The 23,261-nt window shown below is 38.4% G+C and overlaps 1 protein-coding gene and 1 long non-coding RNA gene across 17 annotated transcripts in view; one reads left to right on the forward strand and one right to left on the reverse strand.

Annotated features, from left to right (window-relative positions):
- Window positions 1-716: 716 nt before the first annotated feature.
- LOC146762132 (uncharacterized) lies at window positions 717-5,833 on the reverse strand. The gene is made up of 2 exons (XR_014943045.1): window positions 5,700-5,833; window positions 717-2,577 (listed from the first exon to the last, which is right to left on the reverse strand). It is a non-coding gene; the product is annotated as an uncharacterized LOC146762132 (long non-coding RNA).
- The window catches only part of ICA1 (islet cell autoantigen 1), a 66,651-nt gene continuing 48,732 nt past the window's right edge, over window positions 5,343-23,261 (forward strand). For 12 of the 16 annotated variants that reach the window (XR_014943037.1, XR_014943038.1, XR_014943040.1 and 9 more), the window contains exons 1-5: window positions 5,343-5,450; window positions 16,044-16,081; window positions 18,517-18,688; window positions 20,493-20,565; window positions 22,232-22,355. Coding sequence is in view for 12 of the 16 variants with exons in the window: in XM_015853589.3 (XP_015709075.2) it covers window positions 16,065-16,081; window positions 18,517-18,688; window positions 20,493-20,565; window positions 22,232-22,355 (386 nt within the window). In the remaining 4 variants the exon portion in view is untranslated. Of the gene's footprint in view, window positions 5,451-14,469; window positions 14,516-16,043; window positions 16,082-18,516; window positions 18,689-20,492; window positions 20,566-22,231; window positions 22,356-23,261 lie in introns of all 16 variants that reach the window. The other 4 variants (XM_015853584.2, XM_085538578.1, XM_085538580.1 and 1 more) reach the window with 1 other exon arrangement.

The raw sequence follows: 23,261 nt of genomic DNA on the forward strand, positions 1-23,261 counted from the left end.
CAGCATGTCTCCTGGGGCAAATAATCTATGCTGTTTCCAAAAGAGAAGGAAAAAAAGAAATTAAAAATCATTGCATTGCTCAGATAAGAGATGCTGCAGTATTTTGAAAAATACCTTATTTAAAAGCACACATAAAAATTTTTTCTTTTTGGTCTGATTCAATACTATCCCTATGGCCACCTGAAGAGATTTTCAAAAGTGTACAAAGAATTTTGGAAAACAGAATTTTCAATAATAATTGATATTTCTCACTTCACAAAAAATATATATACACCCATATACTACACTAAGAAGTATCTAAGATCTAAGTATCTTTAGAACAGCAAACTCCAGGACTCCTATTCAGGTAAGGAAATAATAAAAGTAATAATAAAAGACTGTTAAAGATATATTCCACAGATAGGAAATCTTGGGGTATTAAGAGATGAAACTTCACTAATGTTCTTTTCTTCATTTTGAAGCAATGACAGATTTGTTTTCTATTAGATTGTAAAAATAACATAAAGTCTTCATGTCATCTACCCTATAGTAACTGAAAAACACCTTCTGTCTCAGTGTGGCTATCTTTGACCAGCCACATCAGATTGCCATGGAGGGCACAGAGATTATACAGCACAGAAGAATATGATTCAACCTGTTGAAATCTCAGAGATTACATGATGTCTGGTTTTACTTCAGTTTTAACACTAAGAATCCTTTGTCACACACAACAAAGCTTTTCAAGCACAATTATTTCATTTTAATTTATTTTTAAGCAGATTTCAGAATACTTTACAAAATTGACCACTAACACATTTTGGAAAATATACAATATTTTCAATGAACTACAGTTTGTATTGTTGAGGATGCTCTCAGCAGGAATTTCAGATAACACTGTACTAAATGGTAACTAATATCTCTTAAAGATAGTGCCTTCAGTAAATTAAATTGGTATAGCTTTTTAAATAGAAGCATTTTAGAATAGAAGAAGATAGATCAGTAGTTGATTCTGCCGCTGCATGCAATAGTTAATGTTACAAGATTTATTTTCTGACATAGAATTATTCTCACACTTCTTAGAGCTTGCAGTGTCTACAGCTCCTAGCACAACAGCTGTTAAGAGTTTTTTAAATAGATTTTCATTCGCCAAACATATGAAACATCTCCGGTAGATATTTAAAAATGACGTGACTTATATTCTTAATGGACAAAAATATTTCAACAATTTAACTGTTTCAAGAGTTTTTATTTTAAATGGAGAAAATCGTGTGGATGCACCAAGGAGAATATCCAGGGAGTATGATAATGACAGATAAGTATCTGTGTAGGACAGTGGAATAAAGTACGGTAACAACAATGTTCATTGTCAGATGGACAAGAGGAAATAGAAGCATTGTACACCTCAGGGATCATGAATTACACAAAGGAATACCCACATTTATCTCCATTTGTACAGCTTCATTAAAAGTTAGGACTTTGGACAATATCTAGTGTGAAACCAATCCTGCATGCAGAAAAATCCAGGCAAGTCCCTGTGCTCACACTTGTTCCATGTCAAGCCTGCAGAAGCAGAGGAAAGCAATGCTGACTAAACATTGTGAAAAGTACTAATTCAGGATGACCCTCTGCAAATTGTCAGAGTTTTGGTCCAACTTTGAATTTCAGAGATTCTGGCATCACTCCAGCCTGGAGTCCTTTAATTCCAAATCACTTCTGGGGCATCAGTGTCCTAGTATGTATTTTCCAGTTTATGAAATGGGAACAAATAATTATGTGATCTCTGAAGCCGCCAATAGGATAAAGGCTTTCAGCAGATAACTAAGCTGCAATCCTGTTTGCCACTGACAGAAGTGGTCAAGTAGTCCTAACATTACCTTACATAATTTCCTCCACTGATGACTAGAATTAGTCTACATTTGCCTCTGTTTATAAGTAGGAATTCAATCTCCCCAGAGACTCTCCCTGTATGTATTGGCTTCTACCATTCACGATACTACTGCTCAAATGAATATGCTCTACTTTTTTCTGGCCTTTCATTGACAGGGCTGGGAACAAACAAGACACATTAAATGCCCTACAGAGCTAAATTACCTAACTATAGTAATTAATACAGAAAAGCAAAAGGCTAACTGCAAAATTAAACATGATTAAGCTGGATAGATACATTTTACTAAGAAATTTGACAACAGATTAGAGATTGAAATGCCATTTATAAACAGCAATGATGTTCCAGACATTGCGAGCAATGTGGCAAGACAAAAGAGCATTAGATAGATCAGAGATAACAGAAAAGACTAAAAACATTCATTCAAGGGACCAGAGGGAATTGAAGTATTGTTTCACAGAATACAGCTTGAAATGTTTGTTCTTCCTCGAACCAGAAGGCAAATAAAGAGTTATAGGAAGATTAAAAAAGATAGCAAGTGTGAAAGTTCAACCACCAACTAATAATGTTAATTCAGGAAAGATGAGCGTTCATCAGGAAAGATGATCTTCAATGTCGTTTCTTAGATATCTGATTCTACATGCATTTGATAAGTAACTAATTCATAGAATTGTAGAATTGTCTGAGTTGGAAGGGATCGTTCAGGTCATCATCTGGAGAAAAAAAAACCAACCTGTGTGTTTGTAAGATTATCGTATAAAGATAGCACAGAATGCACATGCAGTAGAATATAACAAATTAAATGGTGAGCATGACCTTATGGTATGCATTAGTAGCAATGAAATACAATAAACAGAACAGGAAGGTGAGTGTCACTGACTCAATACATGACTCCAATCTTTATTTATCCTTTTACAAATTATATGGATCTGGGACACAGTGTAACATAAGGCTTAGATATAGAAAAGATCTTACAAGAAGTAGGCTAGTATATATTGGCAGTTTATCCTCACAAAAGCTCTGGGTTTACATGATGGAAGGCTTGGCTTTCTCCCGATAAAGTATGACCTTCCCAACTTTGGTACGGCCAATAGTTATATCTCCAAGGGCTGTACTTTACTTGCATCTTCCAGTAATTTTCATGATGTTGCTGTAGGAATCAGTTTGCAAATGAGTGCAACAAGAATGGTGTTCTACAAAACAGCAAAAATAGTGAGTCCAGACTTGTTTTAAGGTCAGCAGATCGATTGTTTAGTTGATGTGAGCAATAAGAGCACTTTGATGCCCCAATGGGAAGAAATGTTAGTAGAAGAATGAAGGTAGCACTATACTTCAGGGTGTTTTATGCATTCATTCAGCTTTGCTATGGAAGAGAATTTGTGAAAATTAGTGGGTAAACCTTATTTCATGCATTATTTGCAATAACTCTTTTCTGTATTTCAGCTGCACTAAAAATATCTCCATGGGAGATAAGAAAGGTGCTAGAACAAGCAGATGGCACTCGCTTATATTTATTCATGTGCAGGGATAAGCCATATGAAACACACTAAAAGACAATGAAATGCTTGTATCATAAGGAATACAGATTTAAAATTAATTGTTTAAATTCATAAAGTAATCTCAGCCCATAATTTAAGAGATTAAGATGGACAATCCCAGAAGTTATCTGTAGCTTGCAAAATGCCAGCCTCGTGTAAACAGAAGTGTGCCAGTCTAAGACACTCATTTTAGATATATTCATACATACACAACTGCTGGCATTAAACAGTTCCTAAAGTATAGAAGTATGTCTTTCAGAATGAAGGATTTTCCAGGACCACTTGCCTTCCTTCCTCGCTCTGGTTCACCTAACAAAAATATTACATTTAAATTTATCAAACAAAATCTCCTTTTGAATCTTGGGAAGTAACAACAATTACTTACTTCACATACAGTGAGATTTACTTTTTTCACCACTCTACAATCATTAACATGAATTTCTCTGTTTGCTGATGAGCAAAAACTACTAAATAACAACTCCAGGTCACGCTGAAGTGACTTCAGATTCTAATCCATGCCAGAGAGACTTTTAATCCTCCACTGACATCACCTTTTAAAGAGCTAAGAAGTAACACTATGAATAACTTTTTCTCTTAAACTGTACTAACAAGAATATGATTAGATGGTTAATGCCTGCAATGAAAGTATATACACCTTAGCCTGCTGCCTTTTCATTTCCATGGGAACTCCAGTTAAATTAAATTAAATTCATACAACTAAAGACAGATAAACTACACCCTAATAAGTACCTTATTTTCCTGTATTTGACCTAAAAAGCTCTGGATGATCAGCATAGCTAATACTGTCTGCCAGACAAAATCTAAACAGAAGTTAGATGTCTGAAGTCAGGTTTCCTAAACAGTATACCACCGGAAGTATACCCTCTCCTTCAAGATTGAGAATGCCATGAAGAAACTCACTTCCTATGAAACTGTGTGCTCAGTATTACAATCACAAAGGCTATTGAGGTTTCTGCAGCTCTGGAAAACAACCCCACTATTTCTTGCCAGAAACCCATTCCAGTTTGCCAGCACACTGTGTTATGTACACCTCACTTGGGTATAATCTGCTGTCCATGCTCTGACCAAAGTAAGGGAGGGAACTCTGCAACCTCCCATGTCTTGCCTGGAATTCTTCAGCTTATACAGCCATCGCTATGTGAGTTTCTGTTGCTGTACATTTTGCAGTTCTACACCTGGATGTATGGCTCCAAAAGTGGTTCAGCTACACCTCACAAAAACACCATGGCACCGACATGAAAGCTTCAGGTCACTGCAAGGGTCAGCAGGTATCCCCCCCCCCCATCGGAGTCCTTATTTCCACTCCTTTTGGTTTCCCTTCACATTTTCTACAGCACTCTCCTATCCTCTCCTAACCCCTTTCCTTAGGCCCTTATCAACTCCATCTTGCCTTTTCATTCCTGTTTCCATCGCTGCTGTCATGCTGAACTCACTGATCTCTTCAAGGCAGCTAAAGATGCCCCATTTCAGAGGTATAAGCCCCTCCTCAAATTCCCTACTGGACCATTTCTGACCCCATTTCACAACCCACATTCCCTGTCCCAACGCTGCCATCTGTCCCCCCCTCTCGGAGGACCATTCCACACCCTTGATGACAACTGCTGTGACAGTCACCACCTCTCACTATTTCGCCGTCGAACCTCGCGCAGTACCCACGGCCCCAGCAGGCTGGGGCTGACTAGAGGTGCTCGACATTCGGCCGAGGCGCTGCCAAGCGTCCCCGAAGGATCCCAGCGAGCCCTTCCTCCGCCTTCCCACCGCGGGCAGCCGGGACGGAGGAAGAGCGCGCCCGCTGAGGCCGGCGTCAGGAAACGTCCGTCCGGCCCAGACGCCGGCACCGGGCACAGCCGCCGCCCTCCCGCCTCGGCCGCTGGGCGGGTGGCGGCGCGGCTCCGCCCCGCTGCGGGGCTGGCAGAGGCGGCTCCGTTCGGCGCTGTGACGCCGGCGGCGCTGGAACACCTGGAGGGGAGGCGGCGGTGCCTGCGGTTCGGCCCTGCCCTCCCCTCCGCTCCTCGACCGCGGGCAAGGTGAGTGCGGAGAAAGGGGGCCCCACCGGGCTCCGCGCTGGGACCTGGCGGGTAAACGGGTTCGGCCAGCTGCTGCCGGTGGCGGTCAGCCTCGGGGCCGCGGGTGGGGGCCGCCTCCCCCCGCTGCCCGCCCAGGGTGGAAGGAGGTGGCGCGGCGGCCGGGCCTGAGGCGCTGGTGCCCTGCGGGGTTAAAATCGGCGAGGCGCAAAATGGCATCTTCCCCCTCCCTCCCTCCAGCCGGGCGGTTACCTCGCCATGATTATTGCATTTATCCGTTTCTGCCTCCCTTCCTCCCGTACATCCTCCCTGGCTCAGTGCCCACTGGTAGCGGGGAGGATGGGGAGGAAAACGGCCGCTGTTCCTGCGTGGTTTCCGGCTTCGCTGCCGGGCTTCCAGGTTAAAATTGGGGCTGCCCGCCACAGTGACCGCAGGGCTGTGCCTTAGGTGCCTGTGCAGGGTCAGGTGCACATCAGGCATCTACAGCTGATGACACGGGAATAATTATAACAGAATACTTCTCATTCAGAGCTTGTATTTGGTTTGATCTCGATAACCAGATTTGACCTGCGTCCATCTACCTGGTGTGTGAATATGGTCAATCTCATACATTGGTTTAGAATAAAAAGAAGAGAAAAAAAATGGTTCATCAGATTTTAGTAAGAGGAAATGATGAAGGGCACTGTGCTCTTTTCTTAACTGATAGACTGTGTACACATTCAGCACCAAGTGTAAATAAGTCTCCAGTCACCTGGTGCTGTAGGCTAAGGGCCTGTACAGGTCCTCCTTGAGCATTCAGCTTTGCCTCGGTGCATCCAGTTCTGATTCATGGCTGAGACAGATCATCTCAGAGGTGCACCATGGAGTCCCCTGCCCCAAGTGACACCATGTGGATGTTCTTCTGGAGCTTTGGCATGAGCGTTGTTCTTCTATTTGGTTGCCTGCCATTTTCATTTATCCAAAAGCCGTGCTATAAACCAAGGCAATAATTTATTTCCAGGAAGCACCTGTTCAGGTTTTTTGTTTGTTTTCCCTGTGTTTTATTCCCTTCTTCCTTCCAGTTTTGTGTTACAAGGATCTAGTTTAATTTAGGCTTGCTCTTGTTCCAGAGCAAACTTCTTGGAAGTCAGCTGTTGTGGTCCAGTAAAGCTGTTGTTGAAAGTGTTTAATCACTTTTCCAAAGTGTTGGGCAGAGAGCTGCAGTTTTGATTCTTGTATTTAGCATGAAGTCTAGGAACATCTCATTTCGACATTAGGCGTTTTGAATACCCTGCTAGCCTACTGGTTTAACCTAGATGACCCTAAGATTTATGGTAATACTGATGCAAAAGGAATTCAGCGTAAAGCCATGGGGATCTCCTGCGTAGTGAACTGCCGTAACTGGTAAAACCAGTTGTGTTTTTCCCACGGCAAGTTCTATCTGCAGGTGATGTGGCAGTTCAATGCCGCCAAACCTTGGTTTAAAGCTACCTTCCTGTTTAAACTTCATATGTGAAAGTTATTTCCAGAGGGGTTCAAAAGTCAGCATAGTGAAAAGTCAGTTGCTTGCAGTTGGAATTTGCCTATTTCTTAAGTGTGAAAGAAGTGTTTTTAGATGAAAGTGGTTTCCTCCATTGCCTTCATGAGAACCAAGTTTCATATATACATGCTACTAAAGTTTTGCACAGTCAAGAAAATTGGTTCTCCATATGGAAAATTGGTTCTTTACGCTTCTTGTTTGTTGTTGTTTTTTCCCAGTAAGATTGTATCATTGTGGGAAGTAGAGGCTGTGAGTTACAAACTGCAAAGTAAAATTCCATTTGAACCCTATTACAAAGCTGTTGTTTTTTTTCCCCTTAAGTAGTCTCAAACACCTGTCTTACCCATTCTTCTTTACTGCACCCTTTACAAGGCTGCTAAATTGTTCTGATGATTTCCAAAGTAATGTTTTCTGGAAGAGCGGAATAATAACAGCTCTTGTCACTCTTAAACTGGTGTTGAAAGCTTTTGGTATGAGTTGGCAGAAGGATGTGCTAATATCTCAGCTAATGCTAAACGTCAAGAAATATCTTGAAAGACACTTTCTTAATACTTTTATCAAAAAGTCTTCTCCAGCAACATTGCTCTGAAGTTGGTTCTTCAGGTTGTTTTGCCACTGCTTGATTGTAGAATCACTCTGAAGACACAGTTACGCCTCATGATGCAGAAGCATTAAAATACAAAAGCCTGGAGAGTGCAGAATGTTAAACGAAGAACCGTGTAGTCAAGAACAGTGGAGACATTTGACCTTTTGCATGTTTCTAGCAATAGTCTCACAGTAGCTTTTCCTGCGGCTATTGTAAGCCGTGGCAAAATGAGGGGCATTTTGACCGGTTATGCAAGCACTTACGTCAACTTGGGAACTGTCTGTTCCCAGTCACTGAAACAGTGACCAGGTCCATCCTGTGAGTAGCTTTGTAGGAATCACCAACGCTCAGGAAACATTCAGCAAGTGTGCCAGGCAATGAGAGCAATCATGCAGTGGTTGAGAGGGCTGAGCATCTGTCAGGGATATTGTAGATTGTATTGATCGTGGGCTTGACTATAAGTGTAGTGAAAGAAGATCACCCTCTTTTTGTTTTGCTGTGCATGCTGTGCCTGTTTCGTTCATCAAATTTCTTACCCACTAATGTGAAATCATAATGAGGAATCATAGAGATTATTTTCCCTATTCCCCACCCTTGCATTGTTCCCCCTCAGGTATAATAGGATTGCTTCCTGACATCTGCACTGATGAAAAGGAAGGAAAGAGGCAGACTCTTGAGTGTTGATGGTGTCAGCAAATAGGGCATCTAAATGAGAGAGGTGTTGGTTTGAACTTCAGAACCATATTTATGACAGCATACGTGTGGAAAAGGTTTCGTGAGTTTTCGTACATCCTCTGCTTTTTCCATCTGCTTTACAAAGGGAAGGGTTCCTGACGTTAGCACTCTAGACTGGTTATGGGTAGAATGTGTCACAGAAACAGTCTTCATATTGTCTTCTATAAACGATGCACAGCAGGTGTTCCATATGGCACTTTCTTTATAGTATTTGGCTACTAAATTTAAAAATACCACTTTAAAGCTGGAAGAACAAATGCGTATTACAGAACGATTTGTTAATAATTTCAGAGAAGTGTAGTGAATCAGCATTTAGAGTGAGATTAAATACTAGACTGCGTATATCCCCAGCTTTGCTTTTTTGCAGAGTGCCGTTAGACCCACCACTCAACTTCTTCCATGAGACACATAAGATACTTATTTACAGAACTCACCCAGTTCTTTCCTGAGGACATTCTTTGCTCAGTGTTCTCACAAATATAAATGGAAAACTAGTCGTCAAGTGAAAGCCGTTGCCTGAGGACACGCTGATACTATGTGCCATTCTTGTATTATTTCACAAACAACGTCTGAAAAATCAGAAGCGGTTTAAAATGAGTTTTACGTGCGCCTAAATATTAATCTTTCTGTATATAAATAGTGAAAGTTCTGTGTGCAGTTTATCTTGCAAGTCGTCTACTTGCTGATCAGCCAACTGTGAATCTACCAGCACTTATTTGAAATATTTTGCTCTGAGACTACATGTACCATGTTGTGACTACATGTTACCATTCTTATGTTCTTGATATCTTTAAGATAAAATTTTAAGGATTCCTTTCTCCGCTGTTAAAAAACAAAAAAGCAGCTCTGTGTTGCGCTCGGAGAAGATGGAGAATTACCCATGCCTGTACACTTATGGCTTAATACTCTTTGGTATAGTTTGGCAGGCACATAGTACCAATATGCAAAAGAAATAAAATAAAATTAAGAGGAATGACAGCAATTGATCTGGTCCTTGCACTCGCATGGGAGCAAAAATAGGCTTAAAAAACTCAGCAATGTTGCCACATTTTCACATCTTCACATCAGCTGAAACTTATCTCTAGCAACTCTAATACCAGAAAGCAGTGCAGCTCAGTTAGATTTGTATTCAAGTTCTGGGTAGAAGTGCATGGTAAACTTCTAATGTGTGAATGTACTGTATTTATCTGCTATTCTTATCTACTAGTCTTCTATTAAATCATATGTACTGGGAATAGAAAAATAAAAAACTTAATTATAAAAGAAATGAGGCACTGGTTATCATCCTCAATTTTGACTGCATCAGGAAACTAAGCAGAGTAATTTCCTATTTTAATTGTGCATTCTGCAATAATTATTCCACATTAGACACATAATAGTTGTTTGTAAAATAAAGTAACTCAATGAAGTACCTGTTGGTCATCTGCCTTGTGTAGAAAGTGTTAACAGTCAACTTAAAACATGGTGAAACGTGGGTCATTACATACTTAATGTCAATAGTTCTGCTAATTCTGCTGGATCTGTTATTTGCAGATAGGTCCCCAGGTACTGCTACAAAGTGAAGACCCAGACCTCCAGATTTCTTCATACACTGTGCATAACTTCTGATGATTCAAGTCCTTAATCACAGAATCGTGGTCATTTATGATGCCTACTTTTATTACTGTGGTTTGTTCTGCCTGCAATTGATCAGACTGAAAAACATAGCAAAGGGTGCTATTTAGGCTCAATCTAACTCTGTAAAACAGTCTTCAATTTCTATTTCGTTGTTGGCTCTGTGGTTTGCTTTGCATGTCTAGTTGTGTTGGTAGTATTTCTTGTCTTGAGGCCTTAAAGGATCAAGACACATAAATAAAATGTTTTTGTCAGTCTTTCCTAAGAGAGAAAGAGAAATGGGGTAGATCTGTAAATCCATAAGTGTTAGTTTCAGAAGTGTTTGCAGTGAAAGAGAAAACTGGTTCCAGTGCACTTACATTGTGTGCTGTGTCCTGTGCACAGTGTTAATGAATATGCTGGTGAATCTGTTTCCTTGGTAGCTTGACTGACCATCATGAAATCCCAGTTCTAATAGAAGCGAAGTATAGGAGTGTTCTTTCTGCATGACTTAGCCATATAGTTTGGTAGGGTTCTGGTTTAGGTGCTCCCACTTGCTCCTTGGGGATTCTGTTAGTGGCCTATGCGGAAGTTTAGAGTTGTGCTGTGCTCCAATTACATGAAGGAGGTCAAACAGCACAAATTTATTTCACTCTCAGTACCCAGGTGCTGAAATACATCAGCAGTCCTTCTCTGTGTAAAGCATGATGCTTTCCTGGTGCTTCTGTTACAAATGCATTAAACATCTTTTTAGATTTCAGCTCCTGAAGTGAGTTGAAAGAGTAATTTCGTTTATACGTCTCCTTTGTAAGACTGCAGTTTCTTCTGAGCAGTTGGGGACAAAACATAAGATATACCTGAAGGTGAAGGAATACGCAAAAAGTTGTAGTGGATGGAATGAACTCTAATGCTGTGCTTGCACAACAGCTCTGCAGACTTTCTGAAGTAATAAAAAAATACATCATTGAGTAGACTAACCGAATGAAAGTGCGGATTTAAAGCTAAGCATGGATGATTCAGCGGGATTAGAACATCAGTGGTGAGTTTTAAGAGCTTTAGAGGAAAAAATAAGTCTTGTCATTTGTCATATCAACATTAACTCATTTTATTTGAGTTATAGTGGCAGTAGTCAGACTGAGCATTATACTAGTAAGTCTAGCTGTATAATCTTGATACGGAATGCCTATATAGACCCTGACCCCAGTTTTCACTGTTTTCGTGTGTTGACAATGTGTATAATTTAGAGCCATAGGCTGCTCTGTCATTGCAAAAGGCAAAGTGATGGTTTGAAGCTCCTGACTTGTTGGGTCTGCATGTTTGTAGACAGGCTGTAGAAGACAGAATTGTGGCCTGCCTAGCTGCTGCTTGCAGTGGGAGTGCTCCTTGCTTTGGAGACCCATTTCCTTGTATCAGTTTGATCACAGCTCTCAGGGAGCAGAGGAGAGAAGACAGGTTGTCAGCCAATAGCTGCTGAAGAGGCACAGATGGTATTGCTTCCCTCACCTAAGCAGATCACAGATTTTCTTCCCATGAGGTTATTTTACGTAAATGAAACTAACACTCTTTTGCATACAGAACTCTTAAAAGTTCTTTTTTTGTTGTTTTTTGTTGTTGACTAGTTCAACTGTACGAATTACAGTATTAGAAGTTTATAGTACTTTTTCAATAAAAACTTCTAAGTGAAGAACTACAACATATGTTTCTTCCATGTTTGTAGTTATAAGGCATGGGGACTTTAACGTGCAGAGTTTCTCATGGACATGCTACTTCACATCAGGCTTGCTGAATTCTGTTCTGCCTCTCATTCTGTTGTTTCATTCTTTTGCTTCTAGATGCATCTAAGAATATACTGTTCAATTACCTGCCATCCTACGTGGCTGTGTTAGGTCATTTTTGGATGCTAAATTTCATCTTTAGATCAGCACTTGTAACAGCTGTGCAAGGATTTGAGCTTATCTCTTAGTCCTAAGAAGTTGTGATTGAATCCCCACTGTTTTAGTTTCAGTATTCACGGTTGAAAGATTCCTGTTTGTGGTCTCTTGTTGCTTCCTGCTTTCTCCTATAGGATCTGTTGACTGAGGATTAGTGTAAGAGCTACGTAAGCAATGCTCAGCCTAGAACAGATGTTTGAACAAGGGGAAAAGATTTATTTGTTTTTAAAGTTCCACATAACTGTGAGAACATTAAGATCTTAATTTCACCTTGCCACGTGACACTTCTTAATTTTTCTTTCCCAGTGAATGTTAAATGTTTCTGAGATATGTTAATATAATAGATAATGTTGTTCGGCTCTTGGGAAACCAGACAACCCATGCTGAAACAAACTGTAATATAATAATAGTGAAAAAGAGAAGCAAGGCAGTCACACAGAGAATAAGATGGAAGGGAAGCTTAGGGAATGCTAAAGACTTAATCATTCAAACACCAAGCTAGCATTTTCCTGTTTGCAGAGAATGATGGTCATTTACTGAAATAGTTTAGGAGGGTGCAGAGAAACAGGATTTTCCATAGTCACGTGGAACAGAAGTGCCGTTTGCAAGTGTCTCCAATTCCTTCCAGCATCGTGGCTACTATAATATCATGGTAGGAAAGCAGTGTGATGCAGTAGGCCAGCAGTATTATGAAGTTCTTAGTGCATTCCAGCCATTTTGGCTACCTGTGAAAATACTTTGTGGGTAAATAGCCTACAGCCTACAACCCAGACAAACCACCACAGGTGCAGAGATGCCATGGCTGGCTGCGTGCAGGCAACCTTGGTTCCAGCACACCTTGTTAGCTCTGGCTGTGTAATGGTGTGAATGTGGCTCTGCTGCTTTTAAAGCCAGGCTGAGCTTAGAAACAGCTTGGTGCTATTTCAGTGTCCGGGCCAGTGACTGTGCCAGGTCCGAGCTGCCAGGATGCAGGCCTCTCTGGTGCCAGTCTACACACAGTGGATTGCAAAATGTAATGTTGAGGCCTCCTGGGGCTTTTCAGGTTGAGGGGATCAGTAGGGCTGATAAGTTCCATACAGAGATGGGTGATCTAGCTCTGCGATCCCTTGTCTTCCAGGTAGATTCCTTGTGAATCAGGCCAGCTTAGGTTTAAAGCTGAAGCTGAGGTAGCATCTGTCTGTCTCAAAACATTAGGAAGCACTTCTCGAATGAGCAGAGTATGGACGTACTCAGAAGACCTTAGATCCATAGCACCTACGCTTGCTGCTGGTTTTTTTTGTTGTTGTTGTTGTTTCTGTGTTATTCAGAGTGTCCCTATCTTTTCTTAGATGTCTTTCACAGGGATAATGAATGTTACACCAGTCTTTATCATTAAAGGTAATGGAAACTCTTTGAATGAAAAGTTTTCCAATGAAGTGGTGGATGCTATTTATTTTCTGGGTCAGCATAATGTTATTTCCTGATACGCTTTTTAGTCTTAGAGTCTCTCACATTAACCTCCCTGTGGCAAATTAAGTTCAAGTTTATATTTTAAAGTACATGAAAGTGTAGGTTAATTTTGACTGCAGTTTTCAGGGAAGGTGCATTTGCAGTTGCGTTCCAGGTACAAACAGAAGAATTCCTATAGTGCTGCATTCAGCTACATACAGCACAAGTAAATATCCCCGTGCTTTCCTTTTTGTTTTTCATTTTAATGTCTGTGTTAATACTTTTCCCATCTCAATAAAGCTAAACTGTGATGCTGAAACATGAAATGAAATTAGTATGCAGTACTGCAAATATCTCACAAGTGTACCTAACTTGTTACAAGTTCTGTGTAATTGGAGATCAACTGGACCCAGTCTGAGTGCAGTTTTGTGGTCTAAACTAATAGCTGAAAGAATTGCAAAATTGTAGCAGACATTCTGGTTTTCCAGCTGGTGGGAGAAGTGAAACTCAGCTGAAACATAACTGATTTCTTTATGAAAATTCCTTGAACAACATCTGGAATGAATGGTACCAAGGAACCGGGATGGAAATTATAGGTGATAAACCACAAGCTGAATCAAAAGTCACATGATTCTTTCTGAGCAACCACAGTTCTTTTCACTGAAAACCAGTACTCACTCAGCTGTCCATACAACCTGAATTCTCATTCATACCAAGAGCTGATTCTGCACTGGAAATAAAAGGGACACTGGGACTGAGCTTGAGCACTGTGCTGCTTTTGATTCCCTCTGTTTAACTGCTGCAGTCTCCCTGGCAGGCTTTATGAGCTTATTATGAGCTCTCTGGGACCTTTCTCTCAGTGTGATCTGAGTGATACTGCATGCCAAGAACCATTTCTAGCAGCCAGCGTAGGTAAGACACCATCCTATATGACCATACCAAACTGTCTCAGCAGGCCTTGAAGCTTCAAACTTTTCATGTGCCTTCATGTCACACAGAGGCACATGCCTTCATTTTCGTAGCATTGACACAGTCTTCAGGCACTCAAAACTACAAAAATACCGCACGAAGGGCATAGGGATGCAGTGTAGGACTTGGAATACATATGGAAAGACCTCAGAGTCGAATATAAGGTCAGATATTTAGGAAAAAAGAATGTGAGCTGTGCTTGCAAAATGAGTGTTCAGTGTCACCTTATCTCTTTTATTTATTTATTTATTTATTTTTAAGGTTGCTGGTTTCTAGGAGAGTAAGGTGAGCATGTACAGTATTTAAGGTCAGTGCATGAGACCCGTTCCCCTTGTTGGTAGCTACACTTTGTTCCACATCATGTGCATATCATTTTACCTAGATAGGCTGTTCTTTGCTTCCTGTTAAACCAAGCGTGCTGCTTAGTAACTGAGTCATGGGTATTTAATCAAGCCAAATCCCGTGTTCCTATCTCTTGCACATGTTGACTTAAGGAGGACCTGTATTTAAACAATGAAGTTGAGACAGGTATTAGAAAACTGGAATTGCCTGTGCTTTATGACTCTAAAAACTAAAACAAAGCCATACCTGTTGCTGTCCATTCTGCACCTTGTTTGACATGTCAGTGCTGTAAAGCAAACAGCAATCCAAAGCAGTTCTTTCTTTCTTCCTCTCTGTTATTTGGTCGTTGGCGTTACCATTTAACTCTGCTTGGAAGACAGGATGATGAATTTTCTCACCATCTCTCCTGCAGCACTTATGAGCACTTCACAAAAATTCATTTCAGGAAAATATCCTGCTCTGATATGATCATCCAGCATCCAGCATCGTGTGGAACTTTGCCAGGAAGTTTCACAGGTACAGAGAGCAGAGAGGCTAGAATCCAAAATCTGAGATTTGGCTCTTTTTGACTGCAAATGGGAGTACATGTGCTTCGCAGTTGCTGGAAGTGCTCAGGTTTGCATAGCCGTGTCCGAATCCCTGCAATCTGTGCCAGTCCCATTTCCACTTCAGTGCTTGTCATCCTGTCTTCAAGCAGCACCTTGTTAGCTGTAATGCCAATCATGACCCCCCACTGTAGTCCCTGTTCATTCTCTCCCTGATTAGTGCAGAGAGTCCACTCTGAAAGCAACAGAGGAAATGCCAGGTGCTGTTTTCTGTTGTGTTTTTGTTGGTTTTTTCTTCTTTTTTATTATAAGAAGTGTCTGGCTTGATTTGTGAATTTGGCCCAGAAGGAGTGTGCTCCATTGCTGATGATGCACATGCCATCTGGACAGCTCACTGCGTATCCAAACTGGAGATAATAACTTAAAATTTAAAATCTAAACACATGCAAATCATATTCTGTCCACAGGAATTACGGTGCCCTTCTAAGAAAAACCATCTGGTCATTAAATTTCACATCCATGGCTTGGATGGTTTTTCTCAAAAGTAGATCAGTGGGGCATTGGTGAAACAAGTAGCTGAACTGTATTGTGACTAAAATTTTAGGGGAAAAAAAGCTTTATTGAGGATTATGCATAACATGTAAACTTTGGGCTTGCTGAGACAAAAATTGCTGAATTTATGCCAGGTAAAATTGTTTTACTAGAAGAGTTACTAAAATATAAAAAACAGCAACGCCATATAAATGTGTGCCATAGATACAGGTAAGAATTGCATGTTCCACGAGGAAAGCATTTGGTGTACAAATGGGAAAATCTGTCATAACATGATATGCAAGATGCTACAACATTGTAATTTTTCTATGTGAAAAAGCAGTGTTCCTGTTGTTTAACACAAGAATTATATTTTAAAGATATTTGTATTAACTGACAATTTCTTATTTTATTTAGTGTCTGAAGAACATAGGAAACATGGATGGTCATAAGTAGTAAGTGCCTTCATCATTTTTTATTATTCTGAAGAGGTAACAGTGTTTGGCATGTTGATTTGTCACTTCCTGGGTCTATTGTGCGTTGTGTTCTGGCATCTAGCATTTATATGAAGTCATTACTAGATATTTTATTGAAAAAGAATGAAAATATAAAGTGAAAAATTGCCACGTTATTGAAAAATGGAAAAACAAGTGACTTGACTACATGGCTGAAAACTGCATGTGTTAGAAATTTCGTACCTAATGGTAGGAAGTATGTAAGCCATCTTATTTCAAGAGATACATCTGCTGTTATCATTAACAACCAAATGAAACTAGATCATTCTTGTAGTTATATTTATTGTTTAGTGAAACCTAAATATATCCATGATTGTTTGGCACAAAATCCAATTTAAAAGGTATTGACAAAAGCCCACCAGTAAAAATTATTCACCAAATATTTCATTAGATAATGAAAGCTTTATGTAGATCACTCTGGAAGTAATGCCTCCTATTTACTTCCATGGAATTAATGTTATTGGGTGCCATTTTTTCCACATGGAGGGATGCTATTCCACACCTTTGCTTCATAAGCACTTCCACGAGATGCCATTTTGTCAGTCTGCTCCTCTTCTGCCATCTGTCTCCTGGCAACAACATGTAAGAGAACATTGCTGGGGAGGTTCAGTCTCTACTGCCTTACCACCAGCATCTGCCTCTGAAGACATAGGCCGGCATATTGAAATAGGAGGCGTTAGTTTATGAGCAACCATTGTATAAGAATGAGCAGGAGCTAGATATTTCTCCAGATTATATTAGTAGTTGAATTTGTCTGTGGTAAATGATTGTATTCTTCATCTTCCTCCAGTTTCTTTATCTGTCTAATTCAGGAATCTCTACTAATCCCAGAACTTTTTCTTTTTTGTGACCTTGCATTAACAGCTCATTTTTATTCTTCCCACCATGTCATCAGAATTTCCAGTGATCTCAAACAAGGCAGCTATTAAGGCTGGTTGACATCAAATGAGTTATGGTGTTTTCTTCATTTGACCACTGAACTGAGATACCAGTTGTTTGCACAGCTGTAGCAGGTTAAAACACATAACTGGCACACAGCTAGAGCCTTAATACTGCCACATAATTGGTTCAGTTTTACCTCTTTCTTTATTTATTTTCTTCTTTAAGGTAGTATAACACTGTTCTTATTAGTTAAACTATTGTATTCTGCTTTCTCTTAATTCAGGGGGATTTGGCAGGGATCTAAACGTCCTTGTCATTTATTAGATATTGTAAATTTTTTCTTTTATAGGTGCTACATCTGTCAGGTCAGTACAGGTCTGACCTAATTTGATAGGCTTTATTTGCCAGAGTATGTATAATGATTGTGCAGAAATACATGTGATGCAAATAGCGTATGCCTGTCAAGCAAAGTTCCTTTTCAGGTCAAACTCCATCATTAATAACTGTGTAGGGTAGCGCTGCCACCCTTTTTAGGGATATGTGCACCAAAGACTTTAATTTTTGTAGTCCGTTTAATACATTACATCTTAACAACCAATTATTTCTCATAAGCTGCAGTGATTTTGCAGATCTTAATTTATACAATAAGGGAAAGGATACATACTTCTGCAGAAATTAATAGTGGGATAATTGTTACTGAAAGAGATCAAGATTTCATTGAGAGATTGTATTTTCTATGTTTCATATGGTATAAATATATCATGGAATATGCAGTTTGTGTTTATATTTTTTTATTGGGTTTGCTATAGGAATGTAATGTAGAATCTTCTGCCAGTAAAAATTTCCCATCCCTCTTGCAGTTGAAAAAAGAAATTATCAGTTTTGCGCCTACGTTTGTCACTTTGCACAGTGAAAGAAGTGAGCTTCCTATTTTTCACATAGCCTACTCAAAAGAGACTAATATTCTTTATTTTTAATTATTTATTGAATTTTAAAAAATGAAAGTAAAGATCGTAATTTCATTCTTTAGCTGATATTCTTTAAATGACCTTTGTGAAATCCTGATACAATTGAAATTGCATGAAATTTACTGTCTAGTTAACAGTTCTACTAATACTCTTTTAAACTTTTTTGTTATATATATATATTATATTATGTATATATTGTTATAAAAATGAGATTTTAATTCCAGGGCTTATAAATTATACGATAATACATTGCAAAGATTTCTTAGGAATTGGTTATTTGGCAATATTACATGCCCAGGACATTCAGATAAAATGCAGTGTATTGTTTTCCAAAAGAGAATAAGAAATATTGGTGGAACTCTACTGCTTTAATAACTTTGTGACTAATGCATAAGATACATATTACAATATACATGCCTGCATATACACGAAATATTCTGGATGTAAATGTATTAATATAGTTTGTTAGACTTACTTTTTGAGCATCATATTGAAGTTCTGTTATTTTGTTTCTTAATATTTTAGCAATTATCCAAGGGAATTTTATGATCAATATGCTCAAAGCCAAGAAAAATCTGTGGTTAATAAAATGCAACAGAAATACTGGAAAACAAAGCAAACCCTTATAAAAGTCACAGGAAAAAAGGAAGATGAACATGTTGTGGCTTCAGATGCAGATCTGGATGCAAAACTAGAGGTTTGTAATGTCTGCATAATAACTGTTCTCTCATAACTCCTAAGATGTTTTCATTTCCATCAAGCCTTTAAGATATGTACTTATACATACGATGTAATAATGTATATACATTTTTGTCATTATTTTTGTATAGTATCCTTTCTAATTTTGGGCAAAAGTACTTAGGGAGACACGAGGAATATAGTGGCATTTTTGTAAGACAAAAGTTTATATTCATACCTATTTTCAGGTTTTGGTGGCAGGCTTTTTCTCCTTTGTTGTCAAGAGGAACAAGAGGTCATTCTTTGTTTATTATCAGGAATTGTTACATAGTGCAGTCTGCTCTCTAGGGCTTTTGTACAGATTTTTGAGCATGCAAAAAGGCAACATCTGAGTCATTAAAGAATAACTGAGAGAAGGAATCCTACTGTGTGACAAATACAGTCCCAACTGTCAGTACCTTCAGCCACACTGAAAAAGAGCTGAGGTTCTACAAACTGAAGAGTTTCAACAGCTTTGACAAAATCAAAAAAAGACAGAGAATGGACTTCCAAAGCGTAGTAACCAAGTTAATGTCCAGCTGAATTTCATTCGTGTTGTAGTGTAATGGTCTGTTTTGTGTCACTGTTTTTCTTAGAAAATAGTTGAATTAGGATTCTCAGGATTTATGTGTTAAAGCTGAAATACAAGCAACTTTTACAACACACAAATATTTGTAGACTGACTGTGGTAGTGATAACTGATATGTCTTAGAGGATACGGGGCATGTATGAGGTTTTCATGACAGGTTTAAAGTGGAAAGTATTGCTGTGAAACAAGCTAGAGGGACTGAAACAGTATTTTATAAATATATGCACCTGAGTTTGTGCTGTGCTTATTGTGTTGCTGATTCATCAGACAGGATGCTTTGTTACTTCATATGGGATTATAAGTAGGGTAATTTGTTTACAAGATTTAAGAAAAGAAAAAAAAGGAAAAATGTTTTAACTTCAACATCTTTTCAACTGTGAGTAATGCTGTCTTCTTCAAAGACAAGATCCTAGTATACATACAGGAGGTTAAGCAGGTGCCAAAGGATGACAGTTACTGTGCCAGCAGTCCATTTTGCTGTTAACACTTGATATAGCAAAGTTGAAGTTTAAATTGCAGTCTGAAGATTTTAGATGAATAGAAAGAAAGAGTGGTAATTTCTGTTTTCCTGTTAATTCTCTGAACTTAATCAAGACTGATGTTTTTTTCTGTACTTTATTGGGAAACTGCTGCTTTGTCAATTTGGTTGGAAAACCAGAGCTGTGACAGTCAGATGTCCAGTTTAAAATCAAGAATTTTACTGTTGGCATACCCATATGAATTTGTTCCACTCTACTTAGTGGTATTAAAAATTTAATGTATTTATTGCCCCTTAATATATTTCAGTGAAACTGCTGACAGGCACTTTGTTTTGTTGGAGTGTATTCAAGAACAAAGATCAGTACGTCTTCATATGTATTGAAAGATATTAATTACAAAACAAATCCTTAGTACCTTGGTTAAATATCATTTGTGTGGCCTGTTTCCAAAATGTTTTTTGTCTGTATTTTCCTTATGTATGTTTTGACTGATCTGTCTATATGGTTTCAATGAATAATGTGATTGAAAGAAATACACAATTAACAAGGCAAATACAGTTTCAAACTGGAAAGGTTACACAAAATTCAAGAAGAAAATACAATTTCCTAGTAATTTCAACAAAATTTAAGATAAGCTCTTCTTTGTGTTTTAAACTTCAGTGTTTCTTGAATACTCTTAAAAAAGAATCTTTTTGTTTATTTTGTTTCAATTCCAGCTGTTCCATTCAATTCAGAGAACATGTATGGAGTTGTTGAAAGCAATAGAACTTTATCAAAAAAGGATTTGTTGTAAGTATGATCAAATGCAGTAGTTAAAATGATAAGGAGATTTGCAGTATGAAATCATCTAACAAGTGAAAAAGTAAAGATGGAAATGGGGAAACACTGCTTTAATCCTAGTTAAAATTAAAGATAATGTTCCTTGCAGACACCTAAATGTAGACTCTTAATTGTTTATAGATCTTCAAGTTCATGTTATGTTTTATGTTTGATGTTATACAGTGATACAGAGCAACAATTATGGGGGATAGCTTGATTTAAGTTTTTTTCCCATTACATTAAATTCAGAACTGTCTTGCGTTAGAAATTCTAACTCTTCTGAATTCTTGTGTTTTTATCAAGATCGACTATGAAGAATATTGGTCTTATTACTAGTTTTATAATTAACAGTTCCATGCTATTATGATGAATTTGATGATGCTAACTTAATTGCAACAGGTAGACATTAATTAGTAGTAGTCATTAGTGAGAGACAGGAACCTCATTTGGGAAGTTTCAAACAGCTCCCATCATACATCTCTCCCATTAATATTTTTGACTCTCTGCTGCTGTGGTTTCTGGACTAGAAAAGTGAATCAACTTTGGAAACACCTTTTCATTTACTTTTTTCTGTTCATTTTCACACATATTTTCTTCACTTGCCTTTTTTTTTTTTGCCTGTCCAAAGAAGATGTTCAGAAATGATGCTTTACGATACTGAAGTAAAGTTGTTAATACAGTAGTGTATTGGAGTTCAAGATGTACTTCACATTAGTAGGTGAAAATTCCTACACAAAGATGTGCATGCGGCATACCCTGTCGTAGTATGCTACAAGTCTACAATGATTTGATTGTCAACATTTACCAGAATGACAAGAGGACTTCATAACATCTTTCATTGTATTGGAGCATTCTCCTCACTGAGCTGGGAAGAAATAGGTGCTATTGAAGACAGACACTTTGAAGGACTGTTAGATGAGGCCACCATGAAATGTTTTTGTAATGATGTGAGATCATAGAAATTCCAAACTGAGAGTAGCCAACATGTTGATATATAAACATATGCTTTTGTTCATCTGCTTATTTAAAAAAACAAATTCAAAAATATTATTTAAAATGTGAAAAATTCTTGAGTTCTAAAAATGATGCTGCAGAGTAATTTGAAAATAGATTATATTTAACATGAAGTACTAGATTTTTCATAATAATAATAATAAAAAAAAAAAGTCAGTTGTAGTCAAGCTTGAAAAACAAGGACCAAGATGAAAAACAACTGAAAAAGCTTTGGGTAGCGTAACTAAATATTTGCTTCAATGTAAATAACCTAAGATCAACTGAAGTAAAGGATATTTTTTTAAATTTTTCATTTTTAAAGAGAGAGAAAGGCAAAAGGATACTACAGTTGAGCCACTTTTGGGTCCTTTATGTAATCCAACCATGATTTATTTTTTCTTGTACAAGAAGAAGGTATCATGTTCCTTTATTGACTTTTGGAACTGACAAAATTTTGTGATTCTTGTTAAGTACAGGAAACTCGTTAAACATTCTGATTTATAAATTCAGGAATTCCATGAAATTAGTTTTTTCTGTGCTGCTTGGATTTGGAGCGACTTAATCTATTTGATGCTAGGCCAGTTAAAAAGCTGTTAGTAACGTTTTAAATGACATGTTTGATCACTCGTTTATTTTTCATTAGTTCTGTCTCAGGAAGAAAATGAATTGGGGAAATTTCTTCGATCACAGGGTTCTCAGGATAAAACAAGAGCGGGAAAAATGATGCAAGCAACAGGAAAGGCCCTCTGCTTTTCTTCTCAGCAAAGGTATGTATGTCAGAATTACCAACTGATCACAGGGAATAATGATAGTTGATTCATCATTGCTATAACTTATTTTACCTCTATAGATACACATACCTATAACAAAGCGATAAGAAATTTGTTATTGACCAAAACTGTTGAAATATGGACAATATTTCTGGCTTGCTGTGAGTACTTTTGCCAGGTCTGTTCTCTGTTCCATGAGCCTGCTGTATCTCTGGATCTCCAGATTCTTCCACATATGCCTGTTCAGCTCAGCAGTTCTGAAGCTATACAGGTGCTATCTGCATGGCCTTTCTAGCAGTGGGACAGTAAAGGAGCTGGTTCAGATCTCTCTCCTGATTAGCTGCAGTTCTTATTGTGCGGAAAAATACTGCAGCAATCCTGCTGTGGGAGGTGTCTAGGTCTGGGAGGGGTAGGAGGTGGCTTTTTCTGGACCATAGAGTCTCACACCTCAAGTAAAAAAAAGCCATTTCCTGCTTTAACCTTACAGAAAGAACCCCAAGAAAACATCCTGCTGACCTTAGATTGGGTAGGAGCAAGTTAGTAGAAGTAGAAGGATACGGAGGGACACAGAAATGCATAAACTTTTCCTTTTCCATAGATTTCTTGGTGTCTCACTGGCTGTGCTTTTTCAATGGGTTTAAAAGCAACAGTACTTGATGTTGTTAGGTTTTATTGTGTGGACAATTTTGGTTTTGTGGATATTTTGTGTTTTTTTTTTTGTTTTTTTTTAATGTTAATACTATGAAAGTTTTAAATTTTCTGTCAGTCAGAAGGGAAGGTTCAGTTCTGTGACAAAGTAAAAATCAAATTCTCTAGACTTGTAGTTATCATGACACTTTCCAGCTTTAGCTGAGCAGTACAACTGTTTGGCTCAAAATAAAACATCACCTACCAAGTACTGAG

The sequence above is a fragment of the Coturnix japonica genome, chromosome 2, assembly GCF_054131305.1.
Source record: "Coturnix japonica strain WE chromosome 2, WE-NBRP24, whole genome shotgun sequence".
NCBI classification, from domain to species: domain Eukaryota; kingdom Metazoa; phylum Chordata; class Aves; order Galliformes; family Phasianidae; genus Coturnix; species Coturnix japonica.